The 23,092-nt window shown below is 45.6% G+C and overlaps 1 protein-coding gene across 2 annotated transcripts in view; it reads right to left on the bottom strand.

Annotated features, from left to right (window-relative positions):
• The window catches only part of LOC146344947 (diacylglycerol kinase beta), a 325,000-nt gene that overhangs the window by 148,508 nt on the left and 153,400 nt on the right, over window positions 1-23,092 (bottom strand). Inside the window, exons 19-21 of one of the 2 annotated variants that reach the window (XR_014792619.1) lie at window positions 21,956-21,995; window positions 19,810-19,970; window positions 16,258-16,464 (exon numbers count right to left, since the gene is read on the bottom strand). Coding sequence is in view for 1 of the 2 variants with exons in the window: in XM_084860457.1 (XP_084716583.1) it covers window positions 19,810-19,970 (161 nt within the window). In the remaining variant the exon portion in view is untranslated. Of the gene's footprint in view, window positions 1-16,257; window positions 16,465-19,809; window positions 19,971-21,955; window positions 21,996-23,092 lie in introns of those variants that run through there. The other variant, XM_084860457.1, reaches the window with a different exon arrangement.

Here is a 23,092-nt window from a genome sequence, read left to right as displayed (position 1 = left end):
TATAGCTGATCAAGAAGGACAATTCTATCACTTGTGGCCTGAATTGAGCTAGTGGGTTTTTATCTCACTACAGATATTAATTAGCTTACTAATGCTATGATGTTTATGCTTTGTGAATATTTTTGTGCTTATTTTACATGCATTTAAGCTTTAATATAATTGTCATGATCTGTTATTTTTTGCACTACTTTCCTGACTTCACTGCTTATAATCTCCCTCCCCTCACTGAACCTACCCACATGGTATACCAGCCAACTTAGAATAACACATGCATCTGATGAGGCGCCACAAGACTATTTGTCGCTTTTGCTACAACAGACTAATATGGCAACCGCTCATGTTTTGAGTTTCCTGATTCTCAGGAAATGGATGGCTGTGACATCACAACAGGTATGTTTTATGGGACCTGATGCAGGAGGTGAATATGCAGTTACTATTTTCAGTGCACAGCTCATGTAATGTTGACCCCAAATAAGCTTATAAATCCTAATGACAACATTCACAGAAAGTAGAATTAAGGCAGATTATTTCAGTTTAGGTAATTCAGGTCCCTCCAAAAACCGTCTGGTAGCTATACTGAAATGTGCTGTGCTTTACCGAATCCGTCACATGTTCATCTTGGCCCCGGATGTTTTCTTTTTTTATCATGAATACAATACAAAGCATTATCATGGCATTCTCTGCCTATATTTTACCATTCATACTTACATATCTGCATTCTTGAGGTATTTTTAACATGGTTTAGCCAAACCATCTCCTAATATCAAGTATCAGGCTATAACAGTCCCCACCAAGAGTTATTTGATTGTTCCACTTCAGATCCCACTCCAGTGGATACATACATACACAAATCAGTGGCTCCATATGGTGAATGGCACAACCCCCATAATGCAGTTCTTCCCAACAAATATATGCTTTATCATTGTTTTTATTATTGTACATTGCTTAGCACATGTCTGTGGAAAAATGGCATAAATACCAAAGATCCACTAAATGCTGATATAAATATGAAAAAAAAATCCAGAGAAAATCTGTTATCTGGTTCCAGATAGCAAAACTCAACCACTTTAACACACGTGGGAGCCACTTCCTTGTGGTGAGATCTCACATGGCTTTGGTATATTTATTAAAAGCACAGCCAATGTTGGTGAGTCCAATCACATCCCACCCCCCACATCCAATTGTTGCCTTCTCTCCCAGAATGCAAAACAATGGAGTGCAAAAGCAAGTCTTCATTTTATCACTCTGTCTACAATCCCACTAACCCCAAGCTAGGATTTTGCCTTCAGAGATTTTGAAATCAGTTGGCCAGGGTTTTAAAATGTACCGAATATAACCACACTATTGAACACTGTACATTTAACACTGGCAGCAATTATTAATACCTGGTGTGGTAAGTATCTTTTCCCAGGGAATCTGTCTGGATGATGGATTAAGTTACATTGTTAAATTCAGCTTCAAACATTATCTCATACAATTAGCCAGACATAATTAGACACTAAAGTAAGAGGGTATTAGTAGTCAATCATGATCTTGTTAATCTTGTGGCCTGTGCTGTTTCCCATAAGGTGAAGGCCAAAATGGACTACAGCGTTTTTATTTGACTAGTATTTATGAATTCATGTATCATTATCTAAATATTACCTTTGATTGAGACCTCATTAAAGGTCTCTCTGTCTCATATCAAAATGTCAATAACCCTCATAAAATGGGAAATGTCATCGACTAAGCCTGTGCTTATTAATCTATTAACTTCAAAAATGATCACAGTTGCTTTTCAGAAAATGATTTCTTCTCATTAGACCCCCATTGTCAAGTTTATTTTTTCTCTTCTAATATTAGTACCTCTTCTTCAAAGACAGATAATGAAAGGAGAATATAAAAAATAAGTTCCAGAAAAAAATGTCATAATCACCTTGAGAGACAGACTGCAAATAAACACAAGCCCTGTACTTTTTTCATGTTACATTGCCAGCTCATACATTCTTCTTTCCTTTTATAATAATTTCTGAAACCAGTTTTGTAATAAAGTAATAACAATAAAATAAAGATCAATGCCTGGGTTATAGACTTTTGGTTGCTCTGGAATAGAAACTGTACCCTTCCCTTTGGACGAACAAATGTGCACTTGATAGTTATACCTGTAGTTCAGAAATAGATTATCTGAAGTAAAAAAAAGCCTCAATCCAGATACTGTAAATCTCAGCTAGAGGTCTTGTGCAAATGAGCATCCCCATTAATTTCAATGGAAGAGATGTGTCAGGCAAAATAACAGAAAACACTTTGCAATTACCATCATCATGGAATAAATGTACATCTGGAATGATCTCCTTCCAGTCTTATACCTTTGCCAGAATAACTGCCTTTTTATACTGGATTGACACAATTATATTCCTTAAGTGGTGACAGAAATATGACATTAATATCCTGATAATTTGAAATTTACCTAAGTATTTGCAATGACCACCTTCTCAACATATACAAAAGGTACCAAGGAGTAGGCAGTCGAATGAAGTGAACATAAAAAAAATCTTGAGATCACAAACTAATAACAAACTAAAGAGATGTCACCATTGTCATTTAATTCTTGCTTGGTTTTGAAACTGCTATACAACATCTGGCAGGAGAAACTGTACAATTATAATAATTTATTACTCACACTGTGTGCATCACTTAAGTAGGTGTCAAACAAAGGGTATGATCAACGGTGATAAACAATCAGAAAAAAGCTACAGGAAACTGCAGACATTCCTGAATTGACTGTTGTTCTACATTTAAACAGAGAACCTTAACAAAATATTCCACCTTTGAGAGGATACACTTCACATTTCCTTCAGTGACTATTATAAATAACATTATCCATATGAGAATATATCACAATTATGGTAAGATGTTATTAATATTGTACCATGATGAACTGCTAATCATTACTTAGTGAATTACAAATCTCGCATTAAAGAAAATAACACTATAAATAATGAACAATATTATATAAGGACTAATTATATAGATATAAGTTAATTATACACCACATAGCTGACAGTTACATTTATCTAGGCTTTTATGTCTCTATAAAATTCTGAATCTACAGTTAAGCATTTTTTTGTTTTTTTCTGTCTCTTCAGTATGTTCCCCCCCATATCTCTATGAAAATGTAGAGGTTCTCTAAAGCTGTAGTTCATATTATTACTTTAATGAAATGTTAAACAGCTTAGAACTGAATCCTATGATCAATGCAAACAAGAACACAGGACTGGATCAGGGCTGTCTGAGGCAGGAGGCTCACACAGCCCTGAGAATCCTGCTGCTTGCATTCTGAGGGAAATTCTTATGCAACCCTGAAGCATTTTGAAAGGAGTATTTTGGAAGGGAAGGAGCTTCCCTCAACCACCTGCAGTCCATCCTAAGATCTTCAGAGTGGCTTTAGACTACTGCAGGTTTAAGCTGGCTAGGAGGCAAATATCTCATTCTATACTGTTTACTTATGCCCTATCCCCACATCTGGCTTGCCGGGCCATGGGGGGGTGACGTTGTGGGCAGGTGGGGTGAGCGTACATGCCGGGCCGCCATTGGCGGAACCCCATGGCACCACTGGGGAGGGGAGAGGTCGGAGAGGCCTTTTTACTCTCCACACCCCTCCCAACTGCCTCTCGCTCACTTGGCACCCTCCCTTAAGCAGTGTGGGTTCTAACCGGTTGCCCTTTTGGGGGCCATGTAGGAATTTTTGGCTCACAGCCCGACTGGCCTGGGCTGTGCGTCTTTTTGCCTACTTCACTTGGTTAATGCGGTTGGGTGTATATTTGGTATATTAGGTCTAATTTTTGTCATGTTCAGGTCGCGTTTCCGATGGCGGCTAGAACGGGCAAGGGGGAATGAGCTTAGGGATGGTGAACATTCAGAGGCACTGTTATGGTGACAGGTGACGCCTGAGGCCTCCCGAATGGGTTTTGTGGCTTGGCAGGGGGATAAGTTGCCTGTGAGACCAATTCACCTCACTCACCCAGGAGCTTTGCAGCCTGGGAGGGGGTGACCGGAGAAGGTCTTCCTCCCCCATAAGAGGTAGTCCTGAGGTGTGGGGGGGTGATGCCGTCACACGACTGCTCAGGCTGTGTGTTTTCGCCCATTATAGTGCCAGCTGGCATGGTTCAGTGCCCATCCTAGGCTTTCCCCTTTGCAGATATTTCAATAAATGTGGCAATAAATTTCAATCCAAGCACTTGCATCCATCTCTTTATTACCCCTCTCCGCTCGCAATGCAGAAGATGCTCCAGTAACTGTGATGGGCTGCAGGCGTTGATGGGTTTACACTATTAGCTGGCCCAATAAAAGCTTATCAGCTCACCTGCTCTGTGTTACCAAATTGGCTGTGATGACTTTGATCAGCTATGTGTCAGCCATGTTACTATGCACACTCCACATGTAAGTTCTTTTATTTTGTTCTGAACATCTTGCTTATTATACATACATCTTGCACCCAGAAGATCTAGGAACAGTACTCCCAAGAGCCTATTCAAGCATTTCAATAATATCAGAGGCCCTGCTTTGTTGCCCTGCTACCTCTGGAGGTGAGGTGGGTGGGCACAAGAGAGAGGACCTTTTTAGCTGCAATGCCTAGATGAGGAGATTGTTGTCATCATCATCATCTTGGCAGTGAGTCAGAAATATAGAGGGGGAGGAGGCACACTGTCTCTAGTCAGCACAGAGATTTTTTTTTTAAGTCTTCACCTCTGGTCCTCACCTCTGGTTTCTCTTTGAATGGCACTGCATGAGGGACAGGAGTATACATTATGCTAGAAAAGAGAGAGTGCAATCCTAGGTGGGAGCAGGGAACAAAATGGCAGATCATCTGCCACTTCCAAAGTCCCTCCTACTTACAATGGTTAAGGGAGGAGGCAGAGAGGCTTTTCCTGGCCTATTTGCCTGGTGGATATATTTTTCAACACCCCCCCCCCCGGCCTTTGAAACCAATGGGGGTGGAGGAATTAACTACATCAGCTCTAGACCAGGCCTGATCCTGAGGCCCTTCAGGGGAACGGAGAAGCTTTGGATTCAGTAGATCCAAAGTTACTTTTGCCCCCCTTTGGGGGGCCTACCACCAGCATAATTTACATCTACAGAACTTTCCACAGGTGTAACTTTCCTAATTCCTGCCAGAGTGAAGATCTGGCAGTTAGTTTTGCTCTGCTCAATTCTTTCTCAATTTTTTTTATTGCAATCTGGTGTTTCAGCTGCTGGTTTTATCAATTTTTGTGTGTATTATTATTATTATTATTATTATTCCTGATGTTCTACTATAAGTACCTAGAGAGGCAAACAGCATAATCACAAAGCCATATAACACAAGATAAAAATGCAAGCACAGGAAGCAATTTGTAAATGCTGTAATATACAACATATAATACAACCAACACTTAAACACAAAAGAAACAAAAACTTAGATCTAATGACAGGAAGGGTAAAATATTTTAACATTAAAACTGGAAGCAATAAAACTAGGTGTTACACATTAAAAGCCAGTCAAAATGAAAGTATCTTCATTTTCTGTGAAAGACAAGGGAGAGTGACACATTTCAGCTGAGAGAGCATTCTAAAATCATGATGCCTCCACAGAAAAGGCCCTTTTTTCTCATGAACCTTGCTGAGCCTCCTGAAACGGTACTAAGAGCAAGGCCTCTGACACTGATCTTAATTCCTGGGCAAGCTGATATGGGAACAATCAGTCCATGTAGTAACCAGGTCCTAAGCTGTGTAGGGCTTTAAAGGCTAGAACCAGCGCTGTAAATTGGGCCCAGAGGCAAATAAAAAGCTTATGGAGCTGATGTAAAATAGTAGTTATCTGCTCTGACCTCTACGCGCCAGACAAAAGTCTGGCTATTGCATTTTGGACAACTTGAAGCTTCTCACTATCTTCAGGTAGTCCCAAATAGATAGGGCATTACAATAATCCAGTCTGGAGGTAACTGAAGCACAGATTATTTAAACCAAGTCTACCCTCTCTAGATAGGGCTCCAGCTGGTGTATTAGCCAAAGGTGATAAAAGGCAGTCCTAGCAACCATTGTTTCTTGAACATCCAGGGAAAGTGATGGCTCAAAGAACACCCCCACACTACTTACTTGCTTGTTCAAGTGGTAGTTAGTGCAACCCAATCCAGAACAGGTTGAACTATCTCACCTATAATTGTCAGTGGCAATTTAACTCATATTACCTCCATCTTCTCTGGATTAAGTTTCAGTTTGCTATCCCCCATCTATGCCTGAACTGATTCCAGACAACTGGCACATCACTTCCACTGCCTTTCTGGGATTTGACAGTGGGAATGAGAGACAGAGTTGTGAGTCATCTGCACGCTGGTGGCATCTCAACTCAAACCTCCAGATGATCTTATCCTGTGGTTTAATGCTGGTATTAAAAAGCATGGGAGATAAAATGGAATCTTGTGGGACCCCACAGGTCAAAGTCCATGGAATAGTATAGCAGACTCCCAGGATGGCCTTCTGTGTCTGGATATACTCATCCCAGCCAGAAAGCTCAGAATAATACCATGGTTGATGGCATCAAAAACCTCCGAGGGATTCAGGAGACTCAGCCAATTAGAACCGCCCCCCGTCAACCACCGCAGGTCATCTAACTGGGTGACTAAAGAAGCTTGCATTCCAAAATCAGGCCTCAAAACAACTAGAATGGGTTTCAAATAATCAGGAACCCCTGGAGCTGAGACACAACCATGTGCTCAAACACTTCAAATTTTGTTATTTTACTTTATTGTAAATCTCCTTGGGAACGGTTTGGCTGAAGGGAGGTATTACATGTATAAAACAAAATAGATAATGGGCTGTCCTCCCAAAGGAGGCCTGCCTGGCTCCATCACTGCTTGCTTTTCATCGAGCAGTGAAAACTTGGTTATTCGGATAAGCTTTGGAGATACAGGCCTGCTAATTTAAAACTGTTTTTTAATATACTGTTTTTGTGTTGCTTTCAAGATGCCTGGAGTGTAAATGCCTTACCCTGCATCCAGCTTGCCTGGCCGCAAGAAGGTCATTGCAGTTAGGGGGTGGAGGAAGAGACGTGGGCGATTGTCAATGGCATTCGCTGTATGGGGCCACTGGTTGAAGGAAGGGCTCATGAGGCATTTTAGCCTGCAGGGGCCCTTCCTTCAGCCTCTTTGAGGCACTTCTCCTCCCACCATCTCAGGATGCAGTGTGGTCACCCTTTGGGGGCTGGGTAGGAATTTGTGGCTCATAGATAGTCCGATTGGCTGGGGCTATGAGTCTTGTTGCCTACTTCACACTGTAAGTGGTGTGTGTGTGTCTAACAGGCAAATCTGGTTTCATTTTGATTGTCAGGTTAACGTGGACACATTTCGTTTCTGGTAGGCTGGTGGGGAAGGCACTGTTAGCGTGAACAGGGATGGTGAGCATTCTGAGGCACCGTTTCAGTGACAGGTGATGTCTGAGGCCTCCTGCCCGGGGTTTTGTGACCCCAGAGAGGGTATAAGGATTACCTGTGAGGCCACCTCACCTGTCAGGAGCACCCTAGCTGCCTCTTGCAGTCCCCTCCAATAGCCAACTCAGGACACAGACGACGAGGATTCTTTCTGAGGCTTTATTCCATTATGACTCTTTGAGATAATAATCACTAGCTACTAAGCAAGAAACAGCACTGGGGAAAGATAGCAGAGTAGCCTAAGTTCCAGATAAGGCAGTTGGTCCCTGTTTGAAGGGGAACCACGGGAAGACTCTGAACTTATGGGCTATGGAAAGATCCTCCATCTTTCCCTTGGGTCCTCAGGATGCGACCGTTGTTTGAGCGCAAAACGAGTGGAACACCTCCTTTCGGCGCCCTCTATCTGTCGTCGCTTCCTGCATCTGCGCTGAGCGTCCAGCAAGCCCCCCTCCAGCGCTCTCTTACTGCCAGGGTCCCTATCTATCCCAGGAATGCTGGCAGGAGGAATCTCTGCCAGCTGCTGTGCTTGTGAGAGATGAGTGAGCTCCTCTCCCACGGATGGCTGTTCCTCCTCAGAATCAGAACTGCTCTGGGGCTCTATGGGCTCAGTTTCCATCCTGACATCCCCTTACCCACCTGGTGTTTTGCGGTCCGGGTGTGTGTGACAGGAGAAGGCCTCCCTCCCCCAAATGGGATAGTCTTGAAGGGTGGCAGTCTTACAGACTCCACTCAGCAGGCATAGAATGTTTCGCCTGGCTAATTGCCAGCACAGTTTGGTCACCCACCCAGGTATTTCCCCTTTGCAGGTTTTCAATAAATGTGCCCCAAGTTTTTATTCCATATACACGTCTTGTCTTTTTATTCCCCCCTCTCCTTTTACCCGCAAGTGCCACCCCGAGTCCAGCTTGCTTGGCCTCAGGGTGGGCCGTTGCAGGCGGGGGAGCGTGAAACGATGTGTTCAGATGCGATTGGTGGCCTGTGGTGGTGCCAACAGAGGTGGGAGGGGCAGAGAGCCGTCTTAAGCTCTCCACACTGCTCCCTAACGCCTCTCTGACTCGCGGCTGCAGAGCGGGTGCCATGCGCTCCTGCAGCCGACTGAGCATGGGCGGTGGTGGCGACACCTCGATCTCCGAGGGACCCTTCGACGAGGCGTCTCCTCCAGTCACGAGCTGGCTCCTGGGAGGGGACAGAAAGGCCTCTCTTAGCCCTCCATGCCCCTCCCAGATGCCTCTTTGACACGTGGCTGCAGAGTGGGTGGAGTGCTCTGCAACCTGGGGAAGAGTGTGGGGTGGCTGCGGCAAGGCATCGCCTCCGGCCGTGGACTGGCCAGGACGCTTGCCGCAGCGACAGCTCCTCTTGGCGTGCGGCGGCAGCGGTGGAGGACTCCTCCTTAGAGGACGCAGACCAGCCATGTCGGCGCCAGCACTGGGCAGGCGACGGCTGTGGCTTCCTTCGCCATGGCAGTTTTTGGCATGCTAGCGGCATGAACATTCTATCTCAGGCCTCTCCACCTGAGGGCTGTGTGTTGTAGGGATGTCGGAGAATTTCTCCACGAATCTCCGGGAGGCCGAAAGCCAACGCATTCGCCCCCCCGAAATTGGTGGAGAAACGGTCTGCCCCCCCCCCCGAATGGGACTTACCTTTGTCGAATGTCCCTGGCAGCAGTGGCTCCCGGCGGCAGCGGCCGGTCTTCCGACCGGCCACCGCTGCCATTTCCAAGTAAAACAACAACAACAAACATGATAGGCTACGTAAAGATTTACGTAGCCTATCACGGCTAGATTTTAAAAAAACACCGTGATAGGCTACGTAAATCTTTACGTAGCCTATCATGGCTGACTTTGGGGGGGGGGAAGCGCGTATGCAAATGGCAGCGCCTTATTTTTGCCGTAGTCTACGTAAATGTTTACGTAGACTACACGTGCCCAAATAAGGAACGCACATGGCGGCGCCCATGGGCGCCACCATTTGCATACGCGCTTCCCCCCCCCAAAGTCAGCCGTGATAGGCTACGTAAAGATTTATGTAGCCTATCACGGCTGACTGCAGGGACGCAAATGGCGGCGGCTATGGCCACCGCCATTTGCGTCCCGGCAGGAGACGAGATTCATGGCCAGAGGGATGGGGCGCCTCCCCCCCGGCCAGAATTTCGGGGGGAGGGACGGAGCACCTCCCCCCCACCGCGAAGCAAGCTGTGGGATCAGGTAAGGGACTTTCGTCCATCCCTAGTGTGTTGGCTCTTGGCCCATTCTCAGGGGGTGGCAGAGGGGTCACTGGCCCTGCATCGCGCCTTGGTGATGGAGGCCCGATCTTCTAGGGCCAGCTGGCTGGGCCCAAGGTTTGGGGGTCTCTTGCTGGGAGGGTGCCTTCATTGCTGAGGGTCCTTTCCTGGTCTTGGGGGGAGGATCCCCGGGTGTTTCTGCCACCCTTTCTCTCTGGATAAGTTTTAGTGGCAAGCATAGGGCTGGATGCCCCTGATGGATCCTGGGAGCTAAGCAGGGCCCGTCCTGGTTAGTACTTGGATGCAGGACCACCTGGGAATCAGGCTTCCTCATTGGATTAGAGGGTGGGACCCAATAGTCTTGTAGGCCCCTTCCAACCCTAGAATTGTCCATGTCTATGTTTCCTTGGGTGTCGTAGGGATGGTGGAGAATTTCTCCCCGAATCTTCGGGGGGCCGAGCGCCAATGCATTTGGCCCCCCGAAATCGGCGGTGAAATTCTCCGCCCCCCCCCCCAGCGATGGGACTTACCTTTGGCGAATGTCCCTCCCGGCGGCGGGTCCCGGCGGCGGTTCGTCGGCCTTTCGGCGACCAGCCACCGCCACCATTACAAGGTAAAGTGTTTAAAAAAACCCAAACACCAGTGATAGGCTACGTAACGATTAACGTAGCCTATCACGGCTAGATCTCCAAAGTCAGCCGTGATAGGCTACATAAATCGTTACGTAGCCTATCATGGGTGACTTTGAAAAAAAAAAGCGTGTACGCAAATGGCGGCGGCCTATGGGCGCCGCCATTTGCGTTCCTTATTTGGTCCCGGTAGTCTACGTAAAGATTTACATAGACTACGGTGTAGTCTATGTAAATCTTTACGTAGACTACCGGGACCAAATAAGGAACGCAAATGGCGGCGCCCATAGGCCGCCGCCATTTGCGTACGCGCTTTTTTTTTTCTTTTCAAAGTTACCCGTGATAGGCTACGTAACAATTTACGTAGCCTATCACGGCTGACTTTGGAGATCTAGCCGTGATAGGCGACTTTAATCGTTACATAGCCTATCACGGGGTTTTTTGTTTGTTTGTTTTTACTTTTTGTTTCGCGGCCGGGGAGACAGGGCGCTTCTTCCTGGCCTGAATTTCGGCCGGGCGAGGCGGGAAGCCTCCCCCCCCCGGCATGAATTTCGGCCGGGCGAGGCGGCTCCGCCCCCTCGCCAGAACTTCGGGGGGAGAAGCGAAGCGCCTCCCCCCACCGCGAAGCACCCCTGCGAAAAGGTAAGTGACTTTCGTACATCCCTAGGTATTATTTGGCAGGCCCAGCTTTTGGGCCACGTGCATGGTCACAAGGTGCATGAGGGTTGCCTTGTTGAGGCTAAGCAGGCTTGGGTCTTGTCAGTATTGGGCAGGGTGACCTCTTTATAATCCCCAATTGTTTCTTCAGGCCCACAATATTTTCAACAAGAGGACAAGAAAGGAAATGGTAGGCACCATGCCCGCCAGTTAATAGGCCACAAGGAAGGCGCGATGCCTTCTCTGAGAAGTAGGCTGGTCCTGAATTAGCTTTAATCCTTGCTCACCTCAGGCGGTTGAGTAAAACAAAGGGCTCGCCCCTCCCATGTCCATGGGATTAAGTACATTGCCTGAACTTGGCGACCTAAACAAACTTGGCAGCAGTCCCAGCGTACATTGTTGCCTTCTTTTACAGCACGCCTAGATCTTACAGGTTACCAGCCCTCCCGGCTGAGGAAGGCGCGACACTGCAGGCTCTAATGGTAGGGGTGATGCCAACTACCCCGGTTGCAGGTATCTCAGCTCCAGCTGTCCCAGACAGTATGCTTGGATGTGATCAAAGCCTTGTACACGTTTGAAACTTCTTCCATTACGGCTCTGCCGTGGGTCTTGGGCCCAATTCCCTCTGCAGCATTTGAAGGATCAAGTCATCCTATGCATTGGTTTTATGCTTACCTAGTATTGTCAACTTCAGTGCTTGTATCTGCAGGATCAACTCCCCCCCCCACACACACACACACCAGCTCCCAGGTGACTGCAGTGTCAGACCCACGCCAGGCTATTTTATGCCATTGCCACAGTAAATTGGGATTGAGGTGAGAAGGATCACACTCTTACATGACCTGGGACTGAGGCAGCCTGTGCTCCACCAGGGCGCATGTCATGGGGCAGTGGTATAGCAGGGGCGGGTGTGCCCAATGGCACACTCCCACTCAACCTTAGGGTGGGATGTCCTGCATGTTAGGGTTTATAAAAGTGCAATTTCAACTGTCATGACTACCACCTACGTGATGCTGGTCTACCACTAGTTACCTGAGAAGTTGCGGGGGAGGGGTGAGTTGGTAGATGTAGTCCCTCCCCCTTCTGGGAAGAGATGTTGCAGGATAACCCCGGCCAGTGGATGGTGGTCAGGACAGGATGAGACCCAAGGGTGTGTCTTACACGGGCTACTTGATATTCGCCAACATATTTTTCTGTAGAGGGGTTGGATTGGCCTTCAACCCCTTCATTCAGTGGTATCCCACCTCTGCTGGGGGCTTTGTTTACGGGTTTCCTGCACCCAGACGTGCTTATTATACTAGGAGGCCTTGCTTTGGTAGATGATATGAGGAGGGCTCTGGATAGGGGTGAATGCTCCTTCCTTGTTCTCCTCGACCTCTCAGCGGCTTTCGATACCGTTGACCACGGTATCCTCCTGGACGGGTTGGGCATTGGGGACACCGTATTGTGGTGGTTCCGGTCCTTCCTCTCTGGCAGGTACCACAGGGTAGCACTGGGAGAGGAGGTTTCGGACCCGTGGCCACTTACTTGTGGGGTGCCACAGGGTTCCATCCTCTCCCCGATGCTATTTAACATCTATGTGAAGCCTCTGGGGGCTATCATCAGGAGGTTTGGGGCGCAGTGTCATCAATATGCGGATGACACGCAGCTCTACCTCTCATTTAAATCTTTACCAAGGTTGGCCGTAGAATCCCTGTCCAAATGTCTGGAGACGGTGAGTGGCTGGATGGGGAGGAATAGGCTGAAGCTGAACCCTGACAAGATCGAGGTACTTTTGGTGGGAGACAAGAGGAGGCTGGGGGATGTTGACCTGGTGTTGAATGGGGTATGGCTACCCTTGAAAGACCAGGTCTGCAGCCTGGGGGTCATTTTGGACTCCCAGCTGTCCATGGAGGCTCAGGTGTCAGCTGTGAGCCGGACAGCGCTGTATCAACTCCATCTGATACGGCGGCTGCGCCCCTTCCTTCCCGACCATCTGCTCCCATCGGTAGTACATGCCCTGGTCTCCTCTCGTTTAGACTACTGTAATGTGCTCTACGTGGGGTTACCCTTGAAGACGGTTCAGAAACTGCAGCTGGTACAGAACGCGGCGGCTCGCCTGATTAAAGGCAGCTGCCGGCGAGATCACATCACTCCAGTGCTGAAGGAGTTGCACTGGTTACCAGTTGATTTCCGGGCCAAATTCAAGGTGTTGGTTTTGACCTTTAAAACCCTATATGGTTCTGGCCCAGCCTATCTTAAGGAGCGCCTCCAGCAGCACCAGACAGGCTGCTTAACAAGATCAGCCTCGGATGGCCTTCTCTCTGTCCCATCAGCCAGGACAGCTAGACTGGTGGGGACGAGGGAGAGGGCCTTTTCTGTGGTGGACCCCACTCTGTGGAACTCCCTCCCTAGGGAACTCCGTCATGCCCCCTCTTTAATGAGCTTCCGTCATGCATTAAAAACGTGGTTGTTCAGGCAGGCATTTGGGGTGGGTTAGGGTATTTTAGAAAATGTTTTTATTGTAGAATTTTATTGTTTTAAACTGTTTTTATTGTATGTTGTACATCGCCCAGAGTGGCTGGGTGACCAGCCAGATGGGCGATTAATAAATTTAATAATAAATAAATAAAAATAAATAGATGGAGCCTTTGGCTCTGACATTCACTGTGGTGGTTGTTTCCATCTTGGTAGTTTATCGTTATGATCCCTCATCCATTCCTGGAGTGTAGTAGGACTCCCAGCCTGGACTATTGGCATTGAGCTGGTTGCATTTGTCTTCTGGTTGAATCTGAGAGCAGCTTGACATACACCACAGGGTTTAGGGTCCAGGGCACCCTATGGAGTTTGTCTGGTATCTGGCCTGATAATTTTAATGAGGATACCCACGCCCCACCCACCCCGTTTTTTCTCCACATCTGTGGGGCCAGTAGCCTTCAGTGCAACTCCCTTTTTGATGCAATTATCCCCTGCTGCATTACTGACAGTTTTCTTTGGGGCAGTCTATCTTTCTCAATAGTGGTGGCAGCCATGGACAATGTGTATGAATGGGCCTTCTAGTTGGAATATTCAGTTCTCTCAACAGGTCATACATATCGGCTCCGTCGGTCCAGGATCAACTGTGGAGTACAGGTGTAAGAGTGTCCTTATTTCCCATACAGGTGATGGAATTGGGCTCAGTGGAGGCTGTGGTGGCTTCCGTTTGTGTTATGGGGTGGGGGAAAGTCCCCCCCCCTTTTTTTCTTCACAATGGTTCCTCCCTTAACTAAAGTATTCATTCAGTGATCATGGGGTTGACCTGGGAAGTGGGAGGCCTTGGAGCCTTTGCATCCCTTTCGTGCCTGGACTGCCTCCTCGGCCATCTGTCTTCGTTTCTACATGACGAAGTTCAGGTGGGGACAGGTGGTGCTCTAAGGCTTTTCAATTTATACATGCAATCACTCCTGGGGCAATAAGGATGCAACGTCAAGCAGTGTTCAAGCTCACCTGTTGGTTTCCTTCCCTTAGATCACTGGATTGTTGGGAACCAGTGTATGTGTGCACACACGGGCACAGCACTATGTTTGGGCTGGACATGGCATTTCCACGTCCAGCTGTGGAGCCAGCTTTTACTCAGCTTGTGTGCCAATATTCCACTGTTGGACAGAAGTGAAATAGACCAGACAGAGGGTTTCCAGGTCGAGCTGAGGAGCCATCGTGGACACAGATGGTGCCAACATTTAGTTGTTGGGCTGACGCATGGTGGGGCACGACAGAGGGTTCCCAGGTCAAGCTGTGGTGCCAGCTTAGACTTCCCTGGTTTGCCAACAGTCAAGTGTTGGGCTGACACAGCATGTGGTGGAAGAGCCTTCGGCTCAGTTTGCTTCCCAGGATGAAATGGAGGAACAGCTGTGGCCAGTGAGAAAGGGCTCAGCAGAAGGTTAACAGGGAAATAGCTCTGAGGCAATCCCAGCAGGGAGACGGGATTATTTCTCATCCAAATATTTCAGGATGTGGGGGGAGCTGTATAGGCAAGACAGGGCCCACCTGTCCAACTTAGGGAATGATACATTTCTGTGGGATCTGCAAAAGGGCCTGCGGGAAGTAATTCAGCGCAGGTGGGGGGACTGGGACTAAGCAATAGGCTTGTCACTCCCTGTGGCTGTTAGGATGGGCATTGGGGATGAGAATTAGGGATGGCGGAGAAATCTGCCACGGACTCCAGAGGCCGGATTCTTTGGAATCCAGCCCCCCAGAGTCCGTGGTGGAAAGGACTACCCCACCCCACCCCCCGAAATCCCCCCCGGGATGGAACCTACCTGATGGTGGCTGGTCTGGGTCGCCGTCTTCGTTCCGCTGCCGGGCTGTGGAACAAAATGGCGTCTGGCATAGGTGACGCCATTTGCGTCCCTGCCGTTGGCCGTGATTGGCTACGTAAATATTTACGTAGTCAATCACGACCAACGGCAGGGACACAAATGGCGTCCCCTACACCATTTGTGTCCCTGCTCTTTGCCGTGATAGGCTACGTAAATATTTACATAGCCAATCATGGCCAACGGCAGGGACACAAATGGCGTCCCCTATGCTGGATGTCATTTGAGTCCGCAGACCGGCCACGGCCGGAAGTCTGGCAGTGGCCGGAGCCAGCTGGCAGCTCCGCAGACTCCCCGCAGAGCGGAGCTCGCAGGGGAGGATTCCAGAGGGAGGACCAGAACTCCTCCCCCCACCTGCAGATGCCCCGGACCGGAACGGGGTAAGTACTTCATACACCCCTAATGAGAATAGGGATGGTGAGCATTCAGAGACACGGTTATTGTGACAGGTGATGCCTGAGGCCTCCCGCTCTGGGTTTCGTGGCCCATCGGGGGGATAAGGGTTACCTGGGAGGCCAACTCACCTCACCTACCCGGTGTGGTGCAGCACGGGTGGGGGTGACAGGGGAAGGCCTACCTCCCCCAAAAGAGGTAGCCCTGTGGGGTGGTGAGATGACACGCCACCACACAGGCTTTGAATGTTTTCACCCATTTCAGGGACAGCTAGGGGCTGCCCCAGTTTAATTGCCTGTCCTGTTTTTCCCCTTTGCAGATTTTATCAATAAATGTGGCCCAATTTGAACCCAAGAACCTGTGTCAGTCTCTTTATTTCCCCATCTCCACTCACAATATTATTTCTATGCCTTTTTTTAGTATCGTGAACACACTGTAGTATGTTTAATATGTTGTTATTAAATGCTTTGACCATCTTTTGATATAAAAGCAGGATATGATTTGAACAAATATATAAATATAGTTTGAAAGCTCATTTTCAATACTTTTAAAAGACTAGTTCATGCACTAAAAGGCTTCATCTCCTTTACTTTTTATTTCATATTGGTGCCGGCTATCATGTTGATTGACTAATATCATGTATAGACTAACATCAATTGCAATTCTGCATTGCTGTTTTAACATCTAAAACATCAATGTGTTTGCTGGATTTCAATGGAAAATCCTTATCTAGTAAAAGACTAAAATATGTTCCCAAGTTGTTGTAGTTCAGATTCCTCTCTCATTCTGGAAGAATATATACAAGATATGAAATTAAACACCAGGCTAAAATATTAGAGAATTGTGATGGGGAGCTAGACCCATAACAACTTCAAAATTTATGATTATGAGAACTAAGCAGTCATATTTTTTCCTATTGGCAGAATAAGAGGCTCTTAGTGACTGGCTAGAGTTGAAGGATATTAAATCATGACCATGCAAATTTCTATTTGATAGTGCATTTGGATGGTAATATATTAGGTGTTGTAAAAGTATACTTGTCTTTGTCGTGGACCTTTGCTACCATATGATAATAACTTTGAAGGGAATACATACTGATTTCTATTCATCAGAAGTACTTGTATGAGGTTCTCTCTCACTATGAGAGCACCATGTTAATAAAAAATGTTAAGACTTAAAGCATGGTTCACAAAGCATCTACAGAACATTTCTTGATAACTCTGATTTTTCTCATTGCATTACTTCTTCTGTTGGCTTTTATAAACTATTTTATACTAATGTTTTCTAACCGCAGAGCCTCGTGTGGTGCAGAGTAGTAGGCGGCAGTATTGCAACCGAAACTCTCCCCACGACCTGAGTTCGATCCCAGCGGAAGCCGGGTCTCGGGTAGTCAGCTCAGGTCGAGTCAGCCTTCCATCCTTCCGAGGTCGGTAAAATGAGTACCCAGCTTGCTGGGGGAAAGGTAGTCACGACTGGGGAAGGCAATGGCAAACCACCCCGCTACAGTCTGCCATGAAAACGCCAGCACAAGTGGTGTCTCTCTAGGGGTCAGTAATGACCCGGTGCTTGCACAGGAGGAAGCTTTCCTTTCCTTTCTAACCCCAGGAACTGAACTGAAGTGCTTCTTCATATGCTGGTAGAGTGGCTGTATCTCCATCTCACATATGGCCAACTAGCTGTAGATGACCTCATGTATGAAGTGATTCCTTCACACCGATGTCCTGTGCATGGAAAACTGTTTCCCCCACAAATAGCGGGGGTGAGGTGGGGATCATATTATTAGAATATTTAAACTATTGGGCATCATTATGATGAGCACACGCTATACACAAGGTCATCTGTGAGGTGAAGGTAAATGAGTGTTTAGGATCAGTTTTGCCGTGAATCTGCCAAAACTCCTTCCTTATATGACTGGCTACATAAAATCTGGAATATTTCGATCATGAATAAGATCACTGCTGTTGTACACGGCAAAGCTGGGATGCACCTTATTTTATGTTTGTTTAAGAACTGTCAATATTGACATGGATGTGCTTTTTTAGTCTGCTTATAATATGTTTGTATTGTTTTGTCTCCCTATACTTTTCGCACTGGTTTAAATTTAAAATAAAATTTAAAAATTTAAATTTAAAACAAACAATAAACTTGCTTATAAAATAAATAAAATAAAAACTAAAACCCCTGAAAATTTAGACTCATAATTGACATTGGCTTGAAAAGCATTGCTGACCCCTGAAGGCAACTATGGTGAATCTGCAAAGGGAAAGGATTCCATGACTAGGACACCTTCTCTTCATACTCTTGCTCTCTGAACCTGACACACTGTTGATATCATTAAAAATGTGCACTTAGTGAACCCCAGAATTCATAACAGGACACATGAGAAGAGACAGTTTCTAGGGTATGTTAGGTCTAAGTTATATAAGGTTTTAAAGGTTATAACCTATGCCTTGAATTGTTCCTAGATAAGAGTGGGAGCCAGTGCAAACATCAGAGCACCAGTGTAATATGTGACTCCTTTACAAGGTGTGCCACCACATTATGCACCAACTGAAACTTCCAAACAGTTATCAAGGACAGCCCTGAAACTGGCTTGCCTTAAGATATGGCAATGGCCATTAGCGAAGATGACTCGAGAAGGGATTAAAATGTTCATGGAGAATAGGTCTATCCATGGATATGAGCCATCAAACCTATGGACAGCTAAAAATGCAACTTATATGGAAGTTGTCGGAATATTTGATTACCAAATGCTGGGGGCAATTAGGAGGGAACCAGTATTGGTCAGCTTGCACCCACTTGATCTGCTGTGGCCAACTACTGGTTGGCCACAGCAGGGAGGCACAGTTCTGTACTGGATGGACCAGTGAGATGATCCAACAAGACAGTCCTTATACTAATTTGCATTAGTAAGTAGTACAGATCTCTGAATAGTTGTGAAGTAGCTATCATTCCTACCCAACTGACAAGTACTTTTGTGTTAAAGGTTTTCCCTGTTCTTTCATTCATTCATCAACATCGGTCTAACAAAAGATCTGACCTCCTTCATCTCCCCTGCCCACCCATTATAATAGGAACATAGGAAATTGCCTTATACTGAGTAAGATCATTCTTAGTGATGTCTACACCAGGGGTGGGGAATCTCAGGCCCGGGAGCCAAATCCGGTCCTCTGGGGTTTAACAGATGGCTATGTCCCCTTTCACTGGTCCCATCCCCTTACCCCCAGCTACCAGTTGTGTGGTGGTTTCTGAGCTTCTGTGCAGTTTTTTCCCATTCTAGAAGGCTAAAATGGTTCTCTGAAGGCCTAGTTATTGGCAGTAAGAGGTTTAAGCCACAATAGGCTGTGTTCTATTTTTGTATTTTGGCACCACTCCTTTTATCTTTAGCCTCACCCACCACCAGAATGTGGCCCACAAGTGCTTCCCCAAAATTGAATTCTGCCCTTTGGCAGAAAGAGCTCATCTGCCCCTGGTCTACACTGATTGGCAGCAATTCTCCAGGGTTTCAGACAGGTTCCTTCCTATCTCTAACTGGAGATGCCAGGAATTGAACCTGGGACTTTTTGAATGGAAAGCGCATGCTATACCACTGAGCTAAGGCCTTTCCCAAATGCCGTCACTGTCAATTTTGTTTCTATATCATCTGAAAGATCGGGAGGGGGTGTAGGAAAATAATAAGATTGTGTTTCTTAATCGAGATAGGTATGGAAGCAAGCCCAATTCTGTCCATTAAAAAAAGAGTATATTTAAGAAACACTCTTCAGCAGTGTGCCTCTGAAAGACTGAATATTTACCAACATGACAGTTAAGAGGTGTTAATGAATGATTCATCATTTATATTTGTATAGGCACCTCTAATTTAGTGCTACAGCTCTTCATATAAACCATTAGGAGCAGTGTGATTATATTGCCCATGCATGAACAGGTGGAAGAGCTTGAGAAAATAATTCTATTTTGACTATGTCAGTAAATTTATGCAGATTGTTTCCTCTATGTAGCTCTTTTACTAGAAAAAATGTATATAAAATAAATTATCCATGTTCAGTCATCCCTCACTATGAGCATCAACTCTGAGCAGTTATTTAGAACAGTATATTTTAAAAATAATGTAAAAATAAGCACAAATCTTACCACTCCAATTGAAAAGTAATTATTGATGATGCTGTAAGGCACTGGATCTCCTTTCTCATCTTTATCATTAGGTATGACTTCAAATTTCCACCTGTCCAGCAAGATTTCTGTGCTATTTTCAATATCTTTTAAGATCTTCAGAAGATTTTCACCTTCATATCCTGCCAAAATGTAAAAACAGTGTTTTTCAGATATGACAGAATATAATGACATTTTACTTCCTTACTCGGTTTAGGGACTACAATCCCACCATGCAGCATTAAGTACACAGAAAATACATGTTAATGGTGGAAATTCTAAGCCAGGGCCACTGTCAGGACCTGGCATATTAAGACATGTTGCCTGGACTCTACTTCCCTGGCATTGCTACAGTCTCCTGCATTTGGACAGTGTGGGTACTGGGTACTGGCCCCAGTAGCAATGCAGCATCCAGACACCCCTTTCCTCCCAGGTGAGCTTACCTGGTAGTGGTACTGTGATGGGCCAGGAGCCAGCTATTGCACTGTGGGACATTAAACATGGCATCCACCTAGCACTAATTTGAGCTGAGTGACCACATGCTGGCAGACCCAAGTGGTAGCAAATGCAAGCAGCAATGCCAGGGAGAAGGGCAGTGGTGAAAGTCCAGGCTGTGCTGGGGGCCCATCAGTGGCACTATGCCAAGGGCTCACTCAAGCCTGGCACTGATCCTGCTCTAGGCTAAAGAACTGCAAAAATAACTTTGGGTTTCAACCCAATCAATGTAAATAACCCATAATGCTTCAGAGGATTGTGAATTAACAGTAATGTAACAGAGGGCAGGCTCTGGCCCACTCTGACATTGGTTGCAAGTGCAAAAAAGCAGACAGGTGGTCCTAATTAACACACTAGAACAGAATTAAATACAGTTGCATTAACCACTTAACTATGATGATTGAAAAAACACACCCCTTAAATATCTGCATAACTCTCTCAAAATTTAGAAACATCCTAGTAGGATAATGGTATGAAGTTACATGAACGAATGCGGTTTATGACTCTATTTATATTTGATAATGCATCCCATCAGGTCTGTGAATAACAAGCCATCAGGTATGTGTCATACAATCTAACTCATCCTTATAACAATCCAGGTGAGACACAGATTCCTTTTATTCCCATTTTACATATAGCAAAAAGGGAGAGAGAGAAGAGAGACTGAGACATTAGTTCAGATGGAAAGAACAGTACAACTAGTTATATGCACATAGGGGAACTTGGGACTTTTTAAATATCCCACCACTTCCCTGCCAAATGGCAAACCACATCTAAAACTAAGGGAACTTTTAAAAGCAGTTTCTGATATGACATAGAGGTCTGCTATTCAAAGGTGATGGGGAGTGTCAATGGCCCACCAGAAAGAATGTGTGGGGCTGTATCCCTCCTCCACATTTCCCAGAACAACTGCCACACACACACACACACACACACACACACACACGGATGTTGCCTGGGGGCAATCGATCTTGCGGGCTCAGTATGGGTACAAGATAGCCATCACATACAATCCCTCTCAGAGCTCACAGCACTTGATTCTTCTACATAAACTTTCTTTGTTATTGGTAATAGTTTTAACAGGAATAATACAAGGAGAGGGGGAACGCAATAGTGCAGTATTTGCATTTTTAAGTGCTAAACTGCAAAGGCTTGTTCAGCAAGGCCAAAGGAAATTCAAAAGACTTAGCTGAGGAAATTCTTTATTTACACTGAGATTTTATTTCATAGTGAGTCACACTTCTTAAAAGTCCTTCATCATTTAAGTATCCTTATAAATGATATGACTGGTCTCAAACTCCTATGCAACTGCCATCATGCCCCTCTGGTGCAAGTCATGATAGCATCTGCAATGCTGCCACTTTTTTTCAGTGTGGGCATGAAATGGTACTATGTCAACAAACCCCTATCCTCACCCGTTGGTATGATTTATGGCTGGTGGGGAGGAAATCAATCCTACTTCATCTAAAGAGACTGAAATCTTATCTTCCTACTATAAGCTACTAAATTAGTATTGCCAAGCAATATATTCAGTAGCAGTGGAGTGGATTCTGTAAATTGTTAAAGGTTATTTGTTTAGTAATACATAACCCATGCCAGGAGTTTGCACCATCGAGAAGGGAAAACTACTCACCAGCAAATAAATTTGTTGGCATCCCTTCTGTTCTCCAATCCTATAGGAAAGTTTCAGAAAGAAAAAAATCAGTGTTGTGGCATCAGCTACCATGGAAAAGGAGGCAAAGAATAGGGAGAGGAAGTGAACTTGAGTGCTTATTCTTCTCATAGTTTCAACAGCTAGCTTGCAAAATGGTTAGGCACTAGTCCAGGATGGACAGTCCATAAAGAAAGAAGTAATGGGTTTCCAGTAATGGGGACAGAGAAGAAGGGCTCTGACATAATGAATCACCAGTCAGTAATCTTCCATTGCTATGTGCCCCTACTTTCTTCCATTCTGCAGAACATTCCAGACAATCAGAGAAAGCAGAAAGAAGCTCAAGAGAGAAGAAGTCCACCAGTCAAGGCAGCTTATGAAACACATTGATCATATATTTGCTCCTGTTGCTGGCATATCCATGTGGTAAAATAGGTTGCACCATATACCAATGTAACAGTTTATGGACACAGGCAAGAAGTGGCCATGCATAAATTGTCTCCTCACTGGATAAGGAAAGCCACTCTATTTCCCAAGGAAATTTAATCCTCCATGGAAAAGGTGAAATTTACACCTTGGTTTTCAATAGACATTTGTAAGTAAAAAAAATACTGAGATAGAGTGGAGAGATCTGAGTTTTCCTCAGTGCTTCTAGAAGGATGTTTGTAGCTTACATATATCATTTTTACATATGGAAAGTGTATGCAAAGAGAAAATATATTTTGTACGAGGATGGCAAGTTAACTTTTTAAAGCCAGATCAATGTCCTTGAAAAAGTTCAGCTGCATAATTTTGAACTGCTGGTTATCTGTACAGTACAAAAATTAAAAGGCTATTTCCAGACAGATACATGTATGGGACTTTCAAGTATTCCCAGCAATTATAAGAATACTGTTAACTCAGTGTAAGCCAAGAGTTGTTGTTATTCAAAAAATATAAGGAAGAAGGGAACATGAACAGACAATGACCCTAATCCAAAAAAAGCTAGTCACATTTAAGACCCATTGGAATAAATAAGACAAGTTAGTTGTGACTAATGCCATAATGGTTTCAGAAGCACTTAACACAACTAGTTTTTCTGGATTGGGACCAATGTCTGCAGAACCTACATTTCCAAAA

The sequence above is a fragment of the Heloderma suspectum genome, chromosome 5 (genome assembly GCF_057233095.1).
Source record: "Heloderma suspectum isolate Gila_16-S chromosome 5, 16-S_ref, whole genome shotgun sequence".
Lineage (NCBI taxonomy): Eukaryota > Metazoa > Chordata > Lepidosauria > Squamata > Helodermatidae > Heloderma > Heloderma suspectum.
The sequence above is the reverse complement of the archived record's forward strand: the minus strand, read 5'-3'. Positions and strand labels throughout refer to the sequence as shown.